This window comes from Nematolebias whitei, chromosome 2 (assembly GCF_014905685.2).
Source record: "Nematolebias whitei isolate Nwh7 chromosome 2, NemWhi1, whole genome shotgun sequence".
Classification (NCBI taxonomy): domain Eukaryota; kingdom Metazoa; phylum Chordata; class Actinopteri; order Cyprinodontiformes; family Rivulidae; genus Nematolebias; species Nematolebias whitei.
In genome coordinates, this window is record NC_056499.1 from 37,757,511 (window position 1) to 37,778,552 (window position 21,042).

At 40.5% G+C, this 21,042-nt stretch overlaps 2 protein-coding genes across 2 annotated transcripts in view; both read left to right on the forward strand.

Annotated features, from left to right (window-relative positions):
- LOC119424126 (GRAM domain-containing protein 2A-like) overlaps positions 1-21,042 on the forward strand; it is a 975,280-nt gene that overhangs the window by 224,477 nt on the left and 729,761 nt on the right. The gene's annotated exons all lie outside the window — the stretch shown is intronic.
- The window catches only part of itga11a (integrin, alpha 11a), a 77,246-nt gene continuing 75,437 nt past the window's right edge, over positions 19,234-21,042 (forward strand). Inside the window, exon 1 of the mRNA XM_037691557.1 lies at positions 19,234-19,306. Coding sequence (XP_037547485.1) covers positions 19,234-19,306 — 73 coding nt within the window. The remainder of the gene's footprint in view (positions 19,307-21,042) is intronic.

The following is a 21,042-nucleotide window of genomic DNA, read 5'->3' on the forward strand; positions in this document are numbered from 1 at the left end:
ATCCACCCATCCATTCATATATCCATCCATCCACCCATCTATCCACCCATCCATCCATCCATCCATCCATCCATCCATCCATCCATCCATTATCTTCCGCTTATTCTGAAGTCGGGTCATGGAATACAAATTATTTGAGATTACTATTATTGGGAATAAAAATATGTTTTTAATAACATGATGATTGGTTGTAAAGACCTAAAGATAGCAGAATGATGAGAAGGACTCAAATGTAAAAAAGGTGTCTATTTACAAGTGAGGATGGACAATGTTGCTCAAAGGGAAACAAGGTAGAGATGAGTATTGGCAGGGTTTGAGGATCAATGATTTGTAGTATTTCTATAGTTTGTTTGTTAGCAGGCAGTGAGAGGGGAGATCCAATGGTTCCTAGGCGTGGTCACTTGTTCGTTCCAAGAGGTAAGTTGTGAGATACACCCAGGTGGAGCAATGGGCAGCTATCTAGGTGTCCCGGGCTCAGTTAGGGATTAGGTGTCGTGCTCAATGACACCACAACGTGTGGGCATGGTGGGGAGTTGTACCTGCAAATTTCTGGTCCCAAGTCCGTTGCCATACCTCTACACTATCTCGGTCCCCAAGGTAAACCATGGGATGACTGGCGAGATCACAAGAAGCAGAGAAGACTTGGCAGGAGCAAGGCTTGAAAACATAAGGAGCAAACCAACATTATTCAGTCAGGTCATCTGGACAGTTTCTTTTTTTTTGTGCTGAAACGTTTTGCCTTCGGTCTGGAATGCTTCATCAGTCAAGGAAACGCACAACAAAACTGATTTTTCCCCCAACAGCTTACTCCAAAGTGGAACAAACCAGTTCTGCTTGTGATAAGATGGTCTCTTTGGTACGCCCCCTCCTCCATTGCTTATCACAAGCAGAAATGGTTTGTTCCACTTTGGAGTAAGCTGTTGGGGGAAAAATCAGTTTTGTTGTGCATTTCCTTGACTGATGAAGCCTTCCGGACCGAAGGCGAAACGTTTCAGCACAAAAAAAAGAAACTGTCCAGATGACCTGACTGAAAAATGTTAGATTGTATATCTGGATTATTGAGTATGGACTTTGTTATAAGGAGCACAATTCACAAGGTTAGTTTTTCTCAGGTAGAAATTTGTTTACTGGCTGTCGATTAATATACCATAAGGTATCTTAATGGGAAGAGTTTGAAGAGGCCATGGAGAATGACTTCTGTATGGCTTTGAGGTGATTCTGGTCCACCATCCGATATCTTGGGGTGGGGTAAACAGTACTCCACCAACACTGTTTATAGTGGGGATGGTGTGCTGCTGACCTCAACTCGGGACATCGTGGATCGGTGGGAAGAGTACTTCGAAGACCTCCTCAATTCCACCAGCCCATCTTCCACTGAGGAAGCGGAGCCTGGGGATTTTGGATTGGGCTCTCCAATCTCTGGTGCTGAGGTCACCGAGGTGATTAAAAAGATCCTCGGTGGCAGGGCCCCGGGGGGTGGATGAGATTTGCCCAGAGTTCCTTAAGGCTTTGGATGTTGTGGGATTGGGTTGGCTAACATGACTCTGCAATATTGCATGGAGATTGGGGGCAGTTCCCCTGGAATGGCAGAAAGGGGTGATGGTCCCCCTATTCCAAAAGGAGGACCACAGAGTGTGTTCCAACTACAGGGGGATCACGCTCTTAAGCCTCCCTGTTAAGGTCTATTCAGGGGTTCTGGAGAGGACAGTCCATCAGATAACCGAACCTCAGATTCAGGAAGAGCAGTGTGGTTTTAATCCTGGTTGTGGAATACTGGACCAGCTCTACACCCTCAGCAGGGTCTTGGAGGATTGTGTGGGAGTTTGCCCAACCAGTCTACATGTGCTTTGTGGACTTGGAGAAGGCGTTCAACCGTGTCTCTCCTTCCTGTCCTCTCAAACCAGCCAGTCAAAGCAGATGGCCACTTGTCCTGAGCCTGGTTCTGCTGGAGGTTTCTTCCTTTTAAAAAGGGAGTTTTTCCTTTCCAATGTTGCCACTATGATTGCTCAGGATGGGAGACTGCAACAAAGCCAAGATTCAACTTGTTTGCTGGATTCCTTAGATAGAGAACTTTACTAATTGGCTTTTATGTATGTGAATGATTCTGTAAAGTGCCCTGAGACAACTTTGTTGTAATTTGGCGCTATATAAATAAACTGAATTGAACTGAATTGAATTGAATCTTGTGGGGTGTACTCCGGGAGTATGGGGTACCAGGCCCTTTGATACGGGCTTTTAGTTCCCTGTATGACCTGGGTCAGAGCTTGGTTCGCATTGCCGGCAGTAAATTAGGCTCTTTCCCAGTGAGAGTTGGACTCCACCAAGGCTGCCCTTTGTCATCGATTCTGTTCATAACTTTTATGGACAGAATTTCTAGATGCAGCCAAAGTGTTGAGGGGATTTATTTTGATGACCTTCGGATATTGTCTCTGCTTTTTGCAGATGATGTGGTCCTATTGGCTTCATCAGGTTTGGATCTACAGCTTTTGCTGAAGCGGTTCACAGCCGAGTTGAAGCGACCGGGATGAGGATCAGTGCCTCCAAATTTGATGCCATGGTTTTGAGCCGGAAAAGTGTAGAGTGCCTTCTCTGGGTCGGAGAGGAGGTCCTGCCCCAAGTGGAGGAGTTTAAGTATTTTGGGGTGTTGTTCATGAATGAGGGAAAATTGGAGCGAGAGATCGCTAGACAGATAGGTGTGGTGTCTGCAGTGAAGTGGGCACTGTAATGGTCTGTTGTGGTGAAGAGAGAGCTGAGTCAAAAGGCGAAGCTCTTAATTTACCAGTCGATCTACATTCCTTACCTCATCTATAGTCATGCGATTTGGGTTGTGACCAAAATAATGAGATCACGGATACAAGTGGCCAAAATTAATTTTCTTCGCTGTGCTCTCCCTTAGAGATAGGGTGAGAAGCTTGGAAATCTGGGAGGGACTCAGAGTAGAACCACTGCTTCTCCATATTGAGAGGAGCCAGTTGAGGTGGCTCGGACATCTGGTTAGGATGCCTCCTGGACGCCTCGCTGGTGAAGTGTTCCACACACATCTCACCGAGAGTAGACCCAGAGGAAGACCCAGGACACGCTGGAGGGACTATGTTTCTCGGCTGGCCTGGGAATGTCTTTGGATTCGCCTGGAGGAGCTGGCTCAAAGGGTTGGGGAGAAGGAAGTCTAAAACTCCCTACTTAGGCTGCTGATCCGACCCCAGATAAACATAAGAAAATGGATGGATGGATGGATGGATGGTATTTTAATGTTCCAGCATCAGATGAATGTCTGCCAAGTCCTTAAGTACTGTGTATAGTAGTCAACAGGATCAAGTGCAGGTGTGGAATGGTGGCTTGATTGGATCATTGTATGCTGTGGGGAAAGTGATTATGACAGGCAAACCTAGGAATCCCACATTTAAGAGTTTTGGCTGATGAAGGATGGTAAAGCCATGGCATTTTCAAGAAAGTTTAAAAATGTCTGGAAACATTTTCAGGGGTTCTTGATCTCCTTGAGCAAATCACTGGTTTGCAAAACTTTGCAAAATAAATTGTATAAATAGTTACTGAGATATTGCAGGCATGTAGAAGATGCATGCAGAACCTGTCTCAAACCATCTCAGTACTCTCTTAAACTAGTTTCTTCAAATCTAAAGTGTGAACAATGTTCAATAACTGAACAAGTTTGTAGCAGTTACATTGTGACTGGATTAAAGCAAAAATATACCACATTTTCTGGAGTTTCAGTCACTTTTTTCCTAGTTTGGCCAGTCCTGCGATGTATAGTCTGAAGCGACTTATATATGTTTATATTTATTTTTTATATTAGCACTTTAATGCTGTTGGTTGTAGATGGCATTTCCAGAAGGGAACCCATGAAGATTCAAAGAGTTTGGCAAGGAGTAGTCATGAAGAGGATTCAGGGAATTAGGAACTGTGGAGCAGGAGCTAACAGTCTCACAAGTGCAGCGGTTTGTTAAATCTTGGGAATGAAAAGATCACACTAGGGCCAAAGTACCAATATTGGATAATGTTCCAGAATGGTCTATTTGGTCCAGGCAGCCTTAAATACTGAGGATTCTAATCAGCATATATGGAAACAGTTTAGGTAAATTAGCTCTGTCCTGGAATTTAACTCTTCAAGATGTTTTAGTGGATGCAAAAAAAAACAAAAAAAAACAGAATCCCACAGACACTAAACTGGAAACATCAGCATGGTAAAAACTGATACATTTACTAATGGGAAAACCCATAACAGTGTCCTTAAAAATAAATTAAATGTATTCTTATGGCTGCAGTGACTTCAAACACAAAATTTTATTTGAGAAGTTTACATCCATACATTTTCATATGCTGTTAAATTAGATAGCATTGTTGGTGAGTGACACAGATTGAGCAAAACACAGACAGAGAAGATTTGACCATCAACATTCATCCATCTATCCATTATCTTCTGATTGTAGAACACCTGGAGAGTTGATGTGGTAAGAACAACTTCCACATCACTGTGAAAAAGACGAAGACGATGGTTGTGGATTTCAGAAGGAGCCAGCACACCTACACCCCTCTGCATATAGGAGGCTCTGTGGTGGAAGTGGTCTCCACTTATACAGTAGTTGCTTGGCTATGCACCTGAGTAACAACCTCACCTCGAGCAATGACATGTCCAGTCTAATCAAGAAGGCACATCAATGGCTCTATTTCCTCAGGCAGCTGGGTTGAGCTGGACTGGGAAGTTCAGTCCTCACCTCCTTCTACAGCTGTGCAGTAGATAGTGTCATGTGCTCCAGCATCATCGTGTGGAATGATGGCTGGACAGCTGCAGAAAGGAAAGCTCTGCTGAGAATGGTGAAGGCTGCACAGAAGACTGTTGGAGTCAGCCTCCCCACCATCACAGACATCTGCACCTTCAGATGCAGGAAGAGGGCCACCTGCATCATGAAGGACCCCACTCATCCAGCACACACACTTTTTCCCCACTCCCCTCAGGCAGGAGGTTGTGGAACATTAATTGTAGAACCACTAGACTGAGGAACATCTTCTACCTTGAAGCTGTTAGACTCATAAATCCCTAACCAGAAATATCACTGTAATGCCACTTTAATTGGAGATTTGACACTTTATCTCTGCTGCTGATTCCTTATCCATAAGTTGCTGCTGTATGTTCATACCCATCTGCTCAACACAGACTCATGTTCAGGCAGCTGTTGAATATACAATATTTTATCATATTATTATTGTTGTTTAGCATATACTTTAGATCCTCGTGTACTGTTTCTTCTTTTTTTAACATACTTAATATTATTGACCTGCATGGTAGCATGGTAGCGCAAATGGTAGAGCTGCTGCCTCTCAGCAAGCAGGTTACCCTGGTTCAAATCCCGGTCTGAGGGCCTTTCTGGGTGGAGTTTGCATGTTCTCTCCGTGCATGCATGGGTTTTCTCTGGGTACACCGGTTTCCTCCCACAGACAAAAAACATGCATGTTAGTCTGATTGGTAACTCTAAATTGTCCCTAGGTGTGAGTGAGAGAGTGAATGGTTGTTTGTCTATGTGACCCTGTGATGGACTTGCAACCTGTCCAGGTGTACCCAGCCTCTAGCACAGTCATGGCTAGACCTGGGCACCAGCAACCCCTGCAACCTAAAAAGGAAGAAGCGGGTAAAGATAATGGCTGGATGGATGCATGGAGTGATTACTGACTTATTGACCTTGAACCTTGTTCTGAAGTCAGATTGTGGGATGTGATTAAAGTTCCCCCAGAGGTGTGAGTTGAAGATCTTTCTGATGGGTTCTTCTGCCAGGCATTGCAAAACTTTCACTACACATTTGTGTCTACCATGTCTGTCCAGCATCTTCCCCCACCATCTGATCCAACTCACTACCAGGTGGTCATCAGTTGACAGCTCAGCTCCTTTCTTCACCAGAGTGTCCAAAACAAATGGCTGCAAATCAGATGACACACCCTGACAGTTTATCTAAGGTACACAGCACTGCTAAATAAAGAGGGACAGAAATAAATTCATATTGATTCACAAATGATCTCAAAACTTTGGTTTGGCAGAACATCTGTGCATTGTGGCAATTTTGGGATTAAATCTAAACATCCATCCATTCATCCATCCATTATCTTTTACCCCCTTCTTCCATTTTGGGTCATGGGGGTCGCAGGTGCCCATGTCCAGCAATCACTGTGCGAGGGGCGGGGTACACCCTGGACAGGTCGCAAATTCCCCACAGGGCTAAACCTAAACATATTTGGTTTATTATTTAGGTGCACAGATAAATTTCAATCTATTTAATTTTTACTTGATGAGCCTGCTGGCAGATTTGGTTCTATTCACTTGTATTGTCAGTTCTTGTTTGCTCATGTATTTCTGAGTTGAGCTGCATATGGAATCAGTGACCAACCCACGATGAACAAATCTAATACCAAAGCCGAGGAAACCTAAATCCGGTTTACGCAAAAGCAAACCTGACATGTGCTTCAAAAACCAAGATATATTAAAATTGAAAACAGACATTCTGCCTGTTTAGGTCAGACACTTTCCCCCTACCAAACTGAACAGTTCTTTGAAAAATACAAACAAAGTAAAGAAAACGCAATCTGTCATACCCTGAGCAAACAAACCACCAAGCTTCAATCCATAATAAACATAGAGGTTTTAACTCTTGGTGTAACTGAAGCTGTCAGGGTGTAAATCAACAAAAAACACATCATCACACCATTCTGCTCCCTTTGGAAACGCGATGCCACAAGATGTACTGGATTAGCTACTGATATGTTGTCATAGGGATTGCATTTATAAAGTCTGAGTCAGGCTTTACTTGGTGTATGAGTGGTCAACCTGTAACAGATAATTGTAACATTCATGCAACCTGATCGTTATAAGCTGAAAAATGTAGACAGTTTGGTTTTCCATTGAGATGTAATATAAGAATAACGTCTGGTACAATCTTTTCATTTCTCTCACAGTATAAATCTAATGGCATTGAAATGGGAGTGTGTTCTCTTCTCGCACAGTGAAGACATGACGGAGGCAGACGTTTATGTTAAACCACAAGACATTATGACCTAATCCTCTGAATGAGTTTTGAGTTGCTTTTTTGGCTACAGGAATGTGGTAAGAAATTAATTTTTTGTGTGACCAACCTGGAGGCTAAAACAACATGAGTGTGGCTTACAGAGGAGAGAGATTGTATATTATAAGGCTGTGGTTGTCTGTCACCCAGAACCATATTGCATTTACTGGGAAACTAACTGGGGAAAAGTCCTTACTGACATGTCACACATTACTACATCTATGGATGTAATTTTATACAAGCAGTGAGAATTTGTGTACAAGTCATGTGCTGAGAGACACAGCTTTGCTTTGAATTTGAATGTGTAAGCTTTGCGGCGTTCCATTGTCATCCATTTTGTGGCGTGTGGCTTTAGTTTCCACATTAGTTTATTTCCCACTATTGCTACTGGCACAACTCAACCTGAGCAAGGCTCTGCCAGAGATCTGGAAAAGTTAGCATGATTTGCTCATCAGACTCAAGCATTTACTTCTCCCATTCTCTTTGTGGCTACTTAATATGTTCATCCAGACAATATTTTTACCATAAATTGTAATTTTCTGTTTGTATTCAGCTAATAATGAGGTTATAGAAATAATACACCATCTTTCATCAAACAGAGTTGACAAATGTCAATAAAGAATGATCTTAAAGGTCATGGCAATGACCCCAGAGGTCATCTAATTATTTCCCCAGTATGCAGCCGAAATGCTGTATGTAAGATTGACCTTCAAGGTTATCTTATTATGAGGTCCTGCATATACAAACAATAACCTTCCTTTACTGGCCTGATCAGGAGTGGTGGGGCAGATGTTAGAGAAGGTGGGCCTGTGATCGGAAGATTGCCGGTTCAACTCCTGGTACCGACAACATCAAACTGTGGGTTGAATTGGTGAAGCACCCACACCTGCCTCCACTCTCATTTGCCCCACCATGGGCCCATGAGCAAGGCCCTTAACCCCCACCATTTGCTCCCCCGTGTACCCTAGATGGCAGCTCTGTGCTTCTCACAGAGGGCTGTGGTAGCTTGGTGGTCTGTGGCTGCGTCAGGAAGGACATCCGGCGTAAAAATAAAAAAAAATACTTGCCAAGTCTGTGTGAGTTAGTTCAGTGTGGCAACTCCTGAAGAAGGGAGCAGCCAAGAGAAGAAAAAAAAGTGCTAGCATACAATGATTGGGTAGTTCTCAGACTGGCGATGCCACACAAGTTTTGCACCATCAAATCTGTCCTGAGTTGGGGAGAAAATGAAAGCTCACAGATGATTGCAAAACGAGTCAAAACGGGCCTTTTTCCATCTCAAGCAGAAATTACAGAGAATTTGGTTCTCTCCAAAGTAGTCTGGCGGATTAAAGAGAGCCCGACTGGTAAATGGTCTTTTTAGGCAAGTATATGCAAGTCTGACAATGAGATTCCCTCATATCTCTTTGTTCTGGAGTCTGAATTCTGACAGTGGTGTATTTAGAACTCTGCTGGCTCTCGCAGCCGATGCTTGGGTGCAAAAATTGGACAAATTTAACAAATCTCCATCCATTACCGCAGCTACTGGTGCTGGGCAACATTCTGACTGCGAAAAAAACTCTAACCATTTAAGCCTCTCCTCTCAAAACTCCACCATTACCTAATATCTATCTACATTTGTTTGAAATGAAGATCCTATTTTCAGGCTCTGCCATGTTGTTCTTTAGAAGCAGAGATTAGAGATGTGATGTTTGAAGTCCTGCTCATCTCCTGCACACATCATGATGTTACACACTTTACTAACTAATCACTACTAAATGTATTAGAAAAAAATATCTGCCCATACAACAGTAAGCTGAAAACTATACGAATCAATAAGAGATCACACCTGAAAAAAACTATCTGAGATTTAGTTGTTTATTTTTTTGCTGTGGGCAAAATCCCTTTCATTTCTAATCATTAAAGGATGCACTAATCACCTTAAAAGAATAAAAATTGAACAGGTAAGAGCATCCTTTATTACTGAAACTAATGCATTTAAAATAATAATTAATAAAAAAATGAAGTAAAAATAGAAAAAATGCTAACAATCATATATAAAAATTGCAATGGTTACTTTTTGAGAACTATCCCTTTAAAAGCCAAGAACTCTGGCTCCTGACCATTTTTTTCTTTTACAGGAAAGACATAAAAAATCCGAAGCTAATTTTGATTTTGTGGGGACTTTAAAAATATCTTGAAACTTGAAAAAAGTCAGCAAATGAAATGTCAGTGATTGTATAACAAATTTGTCTTCAAATTTCCTAGAAAGTACACCATTTTTCAAATACTATAAACATTTAGACTGAGTGCTGGCTAACAGATGATGTTGCCTAATACCATAAATTATGTCTTATGGTTACTGTGACAGACCTTCGGCTCCTCTTAAGTTGCTTCCCAGTATCAAAGTGTTCTTGAGCAAGACTTCAAATTTGTCAGTCAGAAAGAACAAAACTCCATAAATCTGTATTTCTCGTTTGTTGTTGAAACTAACACATATCATGTTGCCTGGGATGCATTGCATCATTTCACTTAAATGTAGCTCTGATGCAACAATTTTACATATATAAATATAAATATATATACATATATATACATATAAGCTGTTTTTTTAAGTTATTTTTAACAATCATCTTCAAGCAGCATACCTGTCAATGTACTTATCTACTACAAAATCATTTTGGCTTTAAAACTGTGTTTAGTCTAAAAGCGCATACATCCTCATAAAATACAGAAACACCAAGAAATGTTTCCTGTTGCACCATGAAGTTAATTTAAATAACAGTCTGTTTTCTGTAGAGGAACTAGGTTTCTGCAGAGCAGCTTAAGAACCACAAATATTCTTCCAGCCTGCATTCGGTCCTTCGAGTTGTTCTCAACCAGATCTGCTCACATTTCATTTCACTTTGTCCATTCTCTCTTCCAACTTCTTAAAAGCTACATTTAATGAAACAACGTTTTAAGCATAAAAAATGATGGGTATGATATTTATTACATTATGTTTTTAATTATAAGAAACTTTATTAACATTCCCACAACTAACAGCCTCATTGCTCAAGTCTTTTTTGTTAGTTTGCTGGTTTTACATGAATATAGGTTGCTTTGGTACCATTTTTAATCCCCTATACTAGTATCTGGATACACATTTTAATTTTTAGTCCACAAGGAGAAAACAATTAGTTTTTAATACTGCTCTCTTAAAAGTGCATCTGGCATTGGTGCATTATTGTTGTTGCACATTTGTCCAAAATGCACATGGTTTGAAGTATGATTCATGTTGGGGCAATAATTTATTTACTACAGTTCAGCAAAAGTAGCTTGAATGCTGGAAGGATGTTCACTGGGTGGTAAACAGACAAGAATCAAAAGGATCTGGCAATGAACTGAAGTACAGGAAGAATACCGTACTTGCGACCGTACAAGTTTTTTCGCTGTATGAGTCGCATACAGCTATGTGTCACCGCTGACCACCCGGAAATGTTGGCTGGTGTTGTGCCAAAAATCGATTGACTGCCAAATGGCAGCCATGGGAGCGTGCAGGGGAGGACGTTAACAAGAGTTTAACTAGATAAGCACGTAAAAACAATTATGTGTTTGCTCGACATTATGGCAAAGGTGTGTCTCAGTTGAACTTTTCCTTAATAAATTCACTTTAATGGTCAAATCAGCTGCATTTCTCCTGGGCGGCGCAGCGAAATGAAACTCCAGAAGTTCCAAAGCGAGACAAAGGTGGTTTGTATGGCAAGTCATGTGTCTCATTAATAGCCACTTTTAACTATTAATGAGACATTTGACTTGCCATATTAGTCGAGGGCCCTCTAGCGGCTGAAAATGGTAGTGTTCAATATTTTCCATGTCAGAATGAATGACATCGTAAGATCTCAGCCAAAAATTGGGTTATAAATATGTGGAAAAAACAAATATTAGTTGCTTCAGTGTATAAGTCGCAGAACTTGCAAATTTATGCAAAAAACTGTGACTTATACAGCAAAAAATATGGTATAAATACAGACGTGTGTGTTTGCTGAAAGAGACAGGTAAGCAAATAAAAGATGAGAAATGACAATGCAAGTGGAGCTGGAAGAAATGACAACTACCTTCAACTTACCACATAATTTAATTATCCTAAACAAAACACCTCTTTATTACTCTAAAACCAATAGCATTAATAAAACGTGCTCTTGGCACTGTTCTTAAAGGATGTAATTTGTGCAGGCTTGTGATGTCAAACTTACCATACAGTGTATTAGATAAATAGTTTTGTCCTCAGTCTGGGCAAAACTGTTTGGAAAACAGTTCTAGTGAAAGAAGAATTAGGGAACGATAAATGTAAGCTGCCATGTTTGCTTTTAAGGTGTCAGAGTAGTGTAATGCGCTCCTTCTTTTTAATATTACCTAAAATGCAATCTGGCAGCTCCCTGTCAGCACAGGAACCCTAATAATTTTGTATTAAATGTTGTGACTGGATTCTAAGTAAGCCCAACTTGCAACATTTACATATCACTTTGTAAAGGAAACACATCTAAACTTCATGTTGCTGCATTAGCAAAATACACCACACAATGAGCCACTAATTGGGAAGCAGAACAGAAGTTAAATGTAAAGGGAAGATATTTGGTTGCTCACTGTGGAATAATAATTCACTGTCACATAGTAAAAGAGTCAGATGGCATTTTTATTTTATTGTATTGTATTTTATATTACAACTTATTGCTGTTAAGACTGGTAAAACCATATACGCAGTGTTTACCAGATGTAGGAGATGTGATGTTAGGTAAGGTCTTGTTTGCTTCATGTATTTTTCAGAACATAATGTTTGTCAGGGAGCTTTCGTCAACACTTTCTCCAGGTTAATGGTTTATACAGGCTACTTGCCGGAACTGTGCTGTAATCTCTCCCTGCTGCCCATACAGCGCATGAATCAGGCCAACAACAAGCTGCTGGAACAGCAGCTTGTTTAAACAAGTTCCTTGGAGGATTGTTAGTGCGTGTACTATTACCTCCAAACCATTCATTGTTTCATTGTGCCCTGGCCTTACTTGGCTGTGATAAATGGAAAGTAACATCTCCATGGGCAATAACTCTCAGTACGTTGACTTGAATGTTTTGACAAACCTTTTCCAAGAAATATTTCAGGCAGCAGCAGAGAACTGGAATCACTTCTGACAGCATGATATGGGCAGTAGGACTGAATAAGTAACTTCTGCTCATAGGAGATGGACAAGACTTCACAGACAGATCAGAGGATTTGAATCTTCTGTCCCAGATGGTTCATCATATTGAGTGAACACTAACTCGTTGTCTTGTATCTTTAGATCCTATTTACTTTGAGAATGTCCATCCTCTGAAGTATAGAGACATGTAGGGAGGGGTCAGTGAAGAGGGCTAAAGCATCATTCATTCTCAACAAAAGCTTTTGTGTCCATCTGGCTTCAAAATCAAAGTCTTTGATATAATGTAAACATGAGAAAAACGCTGTTTTTTTTACGCTAAAGGATACTCATAGAAAATGAAACATAATTTATCTTTACTGAAGTGGCTGCACTATGGCATGGCTGGTTGGTGCTGTTCCTTTTCAACAGGAGGATCTTGGGTTCAACTCCTGTCTGGGGCTTTTCTGTGTGGAGTTTGCATGTTCTCTTTATGTGTGTGTGGGTTTTCTCTGGGTACTTTGGTTTCCTCACACAGATCAAAACATGCATGTAATGTTGATTGACAACTCTAGATTGTCCAAAGGTGTAAGTTAACGTGAGTTATTGAGAGGTGCTGTGATGGACTTGTGTACTCTGTATGATGCCTTTTGTCCAGTGACCACTGGAGATTGGTACTGGCTCCTCGTGTTGCTACACAGAATCAAGCAGGCATAAAAAATAGACAAACTAAGTACTTGCACTATTGATCTGGATTCAATTTGTTGTTTGTGTTTCAGAGATATGTCCTAAGAAGTTAAAATAAGTATCTAAGAAGAGATACAGAGATGGTTGTTCCTCAGACTGAAGAAGTCCATTGGATGATGAATTATTTTATTTATTAACCTTTATTTAACCAGGTAAACCCCATTGAGATCACTGATTTCTTTTGCAAGGGAGGTCTGGGCCTGAAGGCAGCCCAACATGCATGTTTTTGGTCTGTGGGAGGAAACCAGAGTACCCAGAGAAAACCCATGCAAGCACGAGAAGAACATGCAAACTCCACACAGAAAGACCCCAGGTCAAACCGGGGATTGAACCCAGGACCTTCTTGCTGTGAGGCAACAGTGCTAACCACTGAGCCGTCATGCTGCCAGGATGGATGAAACATGAATGAAACGTCTCAGCACAAAAAAACAAACCATCCAGATGACCTGACTGAACATTGTTGGATTTTATACCTGGATTATTGAGCATGAACTTTGGTGTTTTGAACCAGTTTGACATGACTGTTGACGAGGGCTCCGGAGGGCTCCGGAGGGCTCCGGAGGGCTCCGGAGGGCTCCGGAGGCCATCTCAGCACCAACATAACTGGATTTTTCCACTTTGGAGTGTGCTGTTGGTGGAGAATCAGTTTTGTTCATGGCTACTGAAGAAGTCCATTGGATGACGGACGAAACGTCTCAGCACAAAAAAGAAACCGTCCAGATTACCTGACTGAACATGGTTGGATTTTATACCTGATTACTGAGCATGAATTTTGGTGTATCTACAGATACTTTTTTACACAATAAAATTTAGAGACACTAAATGAGAAGAAGGGAGAAAAACAGTCATATCTGAACACATTTAGTCTTTGTCTTGTACCTTGAAATATCTTTGTAATATAAATTGGTGATATTAGAAGCATTTTCTGAGACAGTTGGCTGCAGCTCCTAAAATTCAGCCTTGAAGGTTTTAAACTTGACCACATTGTGATAGGTGATAGATGCAGGGTCCCAACAGGAAGGACTCCCCAGCTTGAACAGTTGACGGTTGAATTCTTTATGCTTGATCCCATGAGACTTGTCAATTTCAGCCTGAGGAGACCGCCATACTGCAGTCAAACTGATAATCCAGGGGTGATTGAGGTAATTGCTTGCAGTTGTGTTGAGTGTCGACGAGGACTTTGAAAAGGTGAGTGCAGCTCGTGCGAAGTATGGATTGCAGACTGCAATTCACAGAGGGACTTTGTGTGGCTTTTGCAGTCCGGAGGAAGGAAAACCTATTAAAGCTTCAGAAAAGCCAAATCATTTACACTCCATAGTTTACCCCTGTGCTCTAAACTCTAGTTTTTGTATACAGACAGTGAATGAAATAACTGCAGGGTAATTTTGGTCAACAGCAAAGCAATGGAGAAAACTGTTCACCTCCCTTTTGGTTTTGAAACATTAGAAAAATGAGTCCATCTCCATAACCAGCCCTGGCACACCGCCTCCATTCAGAGCACCAGGCCTTATTCATAATTGCAGGTTCCTCTCAGATCTGTCATTCGTCTTTCAGAATGACAGTGGGAGATTCTTGAGCAATGAGAGTATACCCACACAGCACAGAATGAAACAATTCTTTTGAGTTTTCATGTTTATAGTCCATTTTTCGTTGTGATGACTACCAAACTGCTGCAAAACCTTGATTTTCCGCTTAATTTCAGATAATGTTTTCATGTTCATATTATTTAAAAGAAAAGGAACCTTGCCTTTCTGTTTCTTTCGTATATTGTCTTGTTATTCTCCTCAGGAAATGTGCTTATGATGCTCTATAATGCATCCTTTTCCTTTCAAGCAACAAAAAGCACTTTTTAGTATTTTGTTTTGGGACGTAGGGAAAGCTCTGCCTTCAAGTTCACAAATGGGTACTGTATCAGACCACTGAACTTTACTTTTTTCACTCACTGATAAGCAGTCATTTCAAGATGTATATCAGAAGTTCTGTGTGGACACATAATGCACACAGGCAGTTCCACGGTAGACCCCAAACCTAATTTCCTGACTTGAAGGGGAAATGAAAGGGGGGTCTCCAGTCAACTGAGAAGAAATGATCAAGGATGAATAAATCCAATGAGGTTTTAAGAACCCTTAATGAAAGCAAGTCTTGTGTTTTTTTTTAGTCCTAATTATCTTAAGTAGTATCAGCGCACACACACACACACACACAACACACACTGATGTGATTTTTACAATCTGTGGTTGCTTTGTTAAGTAAAATAAAGAGCTTTTGATTACAAGCTCGGTTTGACATTTCTTAGAAAAACAAAAGGTATGTGAAATAGAGCAATTTTGTTATATTATTCATTTGTATATTGCAGCATTTCAGTTTTCTTAATCCCCAAATCCTTCATTAATTTTGCTTAATAATAGCTAAACTTCTAACTGGTTTCATTATTTTTCAAACGGAATGTGATGCATGGCCTTTTAACTGGTTAAAAAGCTTGACTACATACTGTACTTCAAGGTTTATGCTCAATAATCCAGGTAAAAAATCCAACAATGTTCAGTCAGGTCATCTGGACAGTTTCTTTTTTTGTTGTTGTTGTTGTTGAGTGATGTTTCACCCTTCAATCCGGAGGACTTCATCAGTCTGAGAAGTCAGAAACAAACTGTTTTCCCCACTAAGCAGTACACTCCTACAGTGGACTAACCAGTTTGCTGGTGATAAGATGGTTTAAAATGGTTGGGAGACAGTACATACTGTACTGTTACCTTGTTATAGGGCAATTTTCAAGTATCTTTTGTGCAATAAATTAATTAATCATGCTGTTTTAGATGGAACAGTGATGCAGTGGTTAGAGCTGTTTCCTTTTAGCGAGAAGGTCACAGCATCAAAGTTCATCCTGGAGCCTTTCTGTGTGGAGTTTCCTTCTACTTCTCTCCTTTGGCTCCCTGTCAAGTCCAGAATAGAATTTAAAATCTTACTTCCAACCTACAAAGCCCTCAATAACCTAGCTCCATCTTATATTACAGATCTCATTGTTTCATATTTTCTAACAGAGCACTTCACTCTCAGACTGCATGTTTACTTGCAGTTTCTAGAGTTTCCAGAAGCAGAATGGGATGAAGATCTTTCAGTTATCAGGCTCCTCTCTTGTGGAACCAACTACCAGTTTCTGTCCATGAGGCTGACACTGTCCAGTTTTGATACTGGGCTTAAGACTTTCCTTTAAAAAAAATCCTTTAGTTAGATGGCTTGGTTTCCTGACCTATTCCTTATCCCATGCTGCTATAACCTTAGACTACAGGAGGACAAACTGACCTCATTTCATCAAACGAACAGCTACAAATACAAACAAATGAATACTTTGTGTTTGTAATTATTATTTCCTAACATGTAATTGTTCCTTTTTGTCTTTCTTCCTAGAGAAAACCTGATGGCCTCCGTCCTGGACCTGCGAGATAAATTTCAAACTCCACATTTGTGTTTCACTTTTAATATACTGGAAGGTTTGTGTTTGTGCCATGATTAAAATATATTCGTGCATAGCAGGGTTTGTAATGGGAAAAGTAATTTGCTGTGCCACTGATCTGCTGTGTCGTTTTGGATTTGTTGTCCTGGTAACCTTGGCATTGACTCTAATAGCTTGCCTATGTTTCATTCCACTTTGTCTGCACTCTTCTCTTCTCATATGTACTGTTTGTTGCTTTGGAAGGTTGACCCCCGGCACTTAAACTCATCCACCTTTAATACCTCAACTCCTTGCAGCTTCACTATTACATCTGTCTCCCTCTTATTCACACACATGGATTTTATTTAGCTTCTACTGACTTTCATTGCAATGGAGAGAAAACCTTCATCTCTCCAGATTCTTTTCCACCTGACTTTACTCTCATTACGTGTCACAATGCCTTTTGGAAACATGGGAACGTTTGTCTGATCTCATCTTTCAACCTGTCCATCACCACTGAAAGCAAGAAAGCGTCACTTTATATCATGCCTACTGCACATCTAACCACAGTCATGCTGACGTTGTCATTGTTAACTAGACCCTGACCTGATCTTCATGGAAATCTCTTTCTTGCTGATTGTGATGATCTGCATATTTGATTTAGAAAAGGTTTTATGCTGGATGCTTTTCCTGACACAACTCTTCATATTTATCAACACTTTGGACTGACACTTAGAGCAGACCTGCTACAGTGCATGGTTTGAAAATGGCGGCACTAACAAAAATGACAGTAGACAACACTGGTAGTGGCAGTGATAAAGACTGAGTATGGGAGAATGGGATTGGGGGTCAGTCACTAAGGGTTATTTAGTCTCTATACAAGCGGTGCAAGAATTTGGTTTGCAATGCCAGCTGTAAGTCGGACCCCTTCAGGGTGGGTGTTGGACTCTGATAGGGCTGCCCGTTGTCACTGATTCTGTTCACAACTTTTATAAACAGAATTTCTTGGTGCAGCCAGGGGGCGGATGAAGTTCGGTGACCTCAGGATTCCATCTCTGCTCTTTGCAGATAATGTGGTCCTGTTGGCGTCATTGTGCCGTGATCTTCAGCTCTCACTGGAGGAGTTTGCAGCTGAGTGGAAGCAACCGGGATGAGGATCAGCATCTCCAAATCTGAGGCCATGGTCCTTCATCAGAAAAGGGTGGATTGCCCTCTCCAGGTTGGGAGTGGGGTACTGCTTCCAAGTGGAGGAGTTCAAGTAAGTCAGGATTTTGTTCATGTGTGAAGGAAGAGTGGAGCGTGAGATTGCCAGATGGATCAATACAGCTTCCACAGTATTGCAGACTCTGTGCCAGTCCATTATGGTGAAGAGGGACCTGAGCTGTAAGGAGAAGCTCTCTCTTACCAGTGACCTATGGTCATGGTAGTGGCCGAAAAAACAAGACTGTGGATACAGGCAGTTGAAATGTGATTTCTCAGCAGAGTGGCTGGACTCTCCCTTAGAGATAGGGAGAGAAATTCAGTTTTCTGGGATAGAGCATGCATCAGGATATTTTCTGGGATAGACTTGGAATAGTTTCCACCTGGGTGCCTCCCTAGTGAGATGCTCTGGGCATGTTGACTAGGAGACCTTGTTGAAGACCCAGGATATGCTGGAGAGACTATGTCTCTCAGCTGGTTTGGGAATGCCTTGGAATCCTTCCAGAAGAGCTGGAAGAGGTGGCTGTGGAAAGTGATGTCTGGGCCTCCCTTCTTAAGCAGCTGCCCCTGTAACCTGACTAAGACACAAACATAAGGTGATGGATGGATGGCTGGACGGATTTTTCATGCTTGTCCGAGGCAGCACAGTGTGATGGATCCTGGTGGGGGGACGTAGCAATTGTATCCACCACAATGGTGAAGCCAGGGGGTGGCCAATAGTGCTATGGCCCCTATAGATTAATCTTTGGCCTACCCAATTATTTGTAGAAACTATACCTTTAAGCTATATATATATATATATATACATACAACTAGAAAGCACTGTTTTTCTAAATAATTGAGGTGGCTGGTTGATATACAAATATGGCGGCATCCATCTTGGATTTTGATGTGGCAACGATGAGTCTCGATGCATCTTCACACCAAAAGGGAAGTTGGTGTGTTTTTACTTTTCAACCTGTTCTGTTCACAGTGTTACTATACATACACACATATGGACACAGCTATCTTAGCTGTTGACATGGCCACCCATTTTTCAAATGGAATTTTTGTTCACCTCGATGCACCCACACACCAAAATGGAAGTTGATATCTCACTTATTTTTCATGATATCATGCTCGCCACTTGCACATATGGATGGACGGTATTTTCAATTCCTCCTCTTCGCACCTTGACGAGGAACAAAAAGAAGTCTTGCATATTCTTTATCTTTTAGACATTTCTCTATCATGTTGTAGTATTTGCTGTAACAACTAAGTAAACATTTGCTTTATTAACCCAATTCACAAAATTTGGTTTGTGAGTTTATTGAAAAGGAATATGTTTTCCCCCTTCACATCATTGTCAAGGTTTTATTTTCTTCAAATCTACATCACTGTATAAAAAAAAAAACAACTTCAACTGAAAAGGCCAGTTCAGAAAAAATGCCTAAAGATTGGTTCATTTTGTGCTTCCAGCAAGTCCAGCTGAACCGAATATTTCCTTGAAGTACAGATTAAGTATCCCTGCCTGCTGCGAAAGTGTGGACCTCCTCCTTCTCCCTCAGTCCCCTCCTTCTTCATCACATATAGGCAGTGCTTTTGCTGAAGTCAATCAGAGAAGGATCTTTAACTGTGCCTGCCGCTGGGCTTCTACACACCCTCACAGCAGTCATTACTCGAAAACATGTACGCTTCCAGCAGTAAACATATGGAGTACTACCGGCTCCTCCTGCTGTGGATCTGCAGCCAGCATTTAGGTGAGTGAAAGTTGTTCCGAGGTTCATTACTGTTCAAGTGTTTTTATTTACTGCATACATTATTAAAAACTTATTGAGTGTGCTGAATAACTTCAAATATTAAACCATAATTATGTTATCTAATTTAACACTGTTGCTTTAGAATTGGTCTTTTAAAAACAACTATTTTGCTTCCAAATACAAACATCAATGCTCAACTCAGGATTTTTCTTATCATATTATCTTACACGAATGAGTGACTGTATGTATCACATTATGATATGAGTATTGAGGAAAACACAGGAAAGCGTAGCAGCAATATTAAAGAAAATATTGTTCTCAAAGATTCTGCGTAAATACTTTGTGTGATTTTTTATGAAAACTTATATATTTTTCTCAATAAAATTTGAAGTTGCCTTTTCACTCAAGCTTCCAGCATGTGAAAGGTTCCCAGTGCTCAGACAGAGTCGTGGTTAGTCACTAATAAAATAATCAAAACAGTACCATCTATACGAGATGAAAGGAAGGAATTAACAGTGAGTCCATAAAAAGCACTAAAAATAATATTTATGTGAAAGTTAACTGTTTAAAAAGTCCCAAAAACAAATATACAGCTGCCACAAGCTAAGTAAGTCTACTTTGCAGTTTAAATTCTGTATTGATCTTTATTGCAGTGCAGCAAAGAGCTCGCCTGCTTTAAACTTCAGTCTATTCTTGAACTGTAACCACAGAGTTTAAAGACTATGTGTTGGAAAATATCTCCATAAGATATGGCACATGTTGTCATTGTAGCTTTATGTCATGTTGGGACAATTATTTTTCAATTGGCAAACTTTGCTCTCTTTATTCTCAGTTGTGGTATTTACAGAAAATAAAGCACATCAATCTCTTTGAGGTGTGTAAAGTTTGTATTTATCAATACATATTCATTTGAGGTTATTTCTGGGCGATTCTAAACTGTAGACTGGATGAGAGGAAAAAATAATAGATATTTGATCTGATTTTGAAATTTGTTGGAACAAAGTTCTGGACAGAATAATGGAGTTTGTGACCTTGTGAAGACTGATGCTGTGGTGGAAGAAGTTTTGTCAGGAGTAAAAGATGTAGGCTCCACAGCTTGTTGATTCTTGGAAATTTAAGATAAAAGATCCCATCCAGATTACTTTTAAAAGGCCATTTCATAAGAATGCCGAGGACATATGCTGTATATTAAATGGGAACAGCGGGGCCATTTGCCTCATAAAGCACACATCCTCATAAGTACAATCTCAGCGGGACATGTCAACTCTAATGTTTTTCTTATGTGATCTTTGAATTTCTTCCTTTAAATGGACATTCAGTATGAGCTCTTCATGCAGGGACTTCAAGCTGTCATGGAAATTCCTCCCTGTGACTTTCATATATTTGAACAAAGTCAAAATTGTGCTGTGAATGTCAAAACGAATCAATTACTGACATGATGCAAATGCAGGAAAACTTGTTGGCTCTCCATAATATGCCAATATTACACAAGTACAAAAATGTGCAAAAGTCTGACTGGATCAGGTAAGCATTGATGAGCATCACACAAATAAATATTGGTGTCATCATACAACCCATGTTAAACCAATATTTAATAGACAGCATACCAAAAAGCTGAACTGATCAGGATAAACTTTTTGAAAAACATGAAACTAAATCAACCTGCATGCTGGGATCTATTATCTATTTATCCTGATGCATGCTGGGATCTATTATCTATTTATCCTGATGCATGC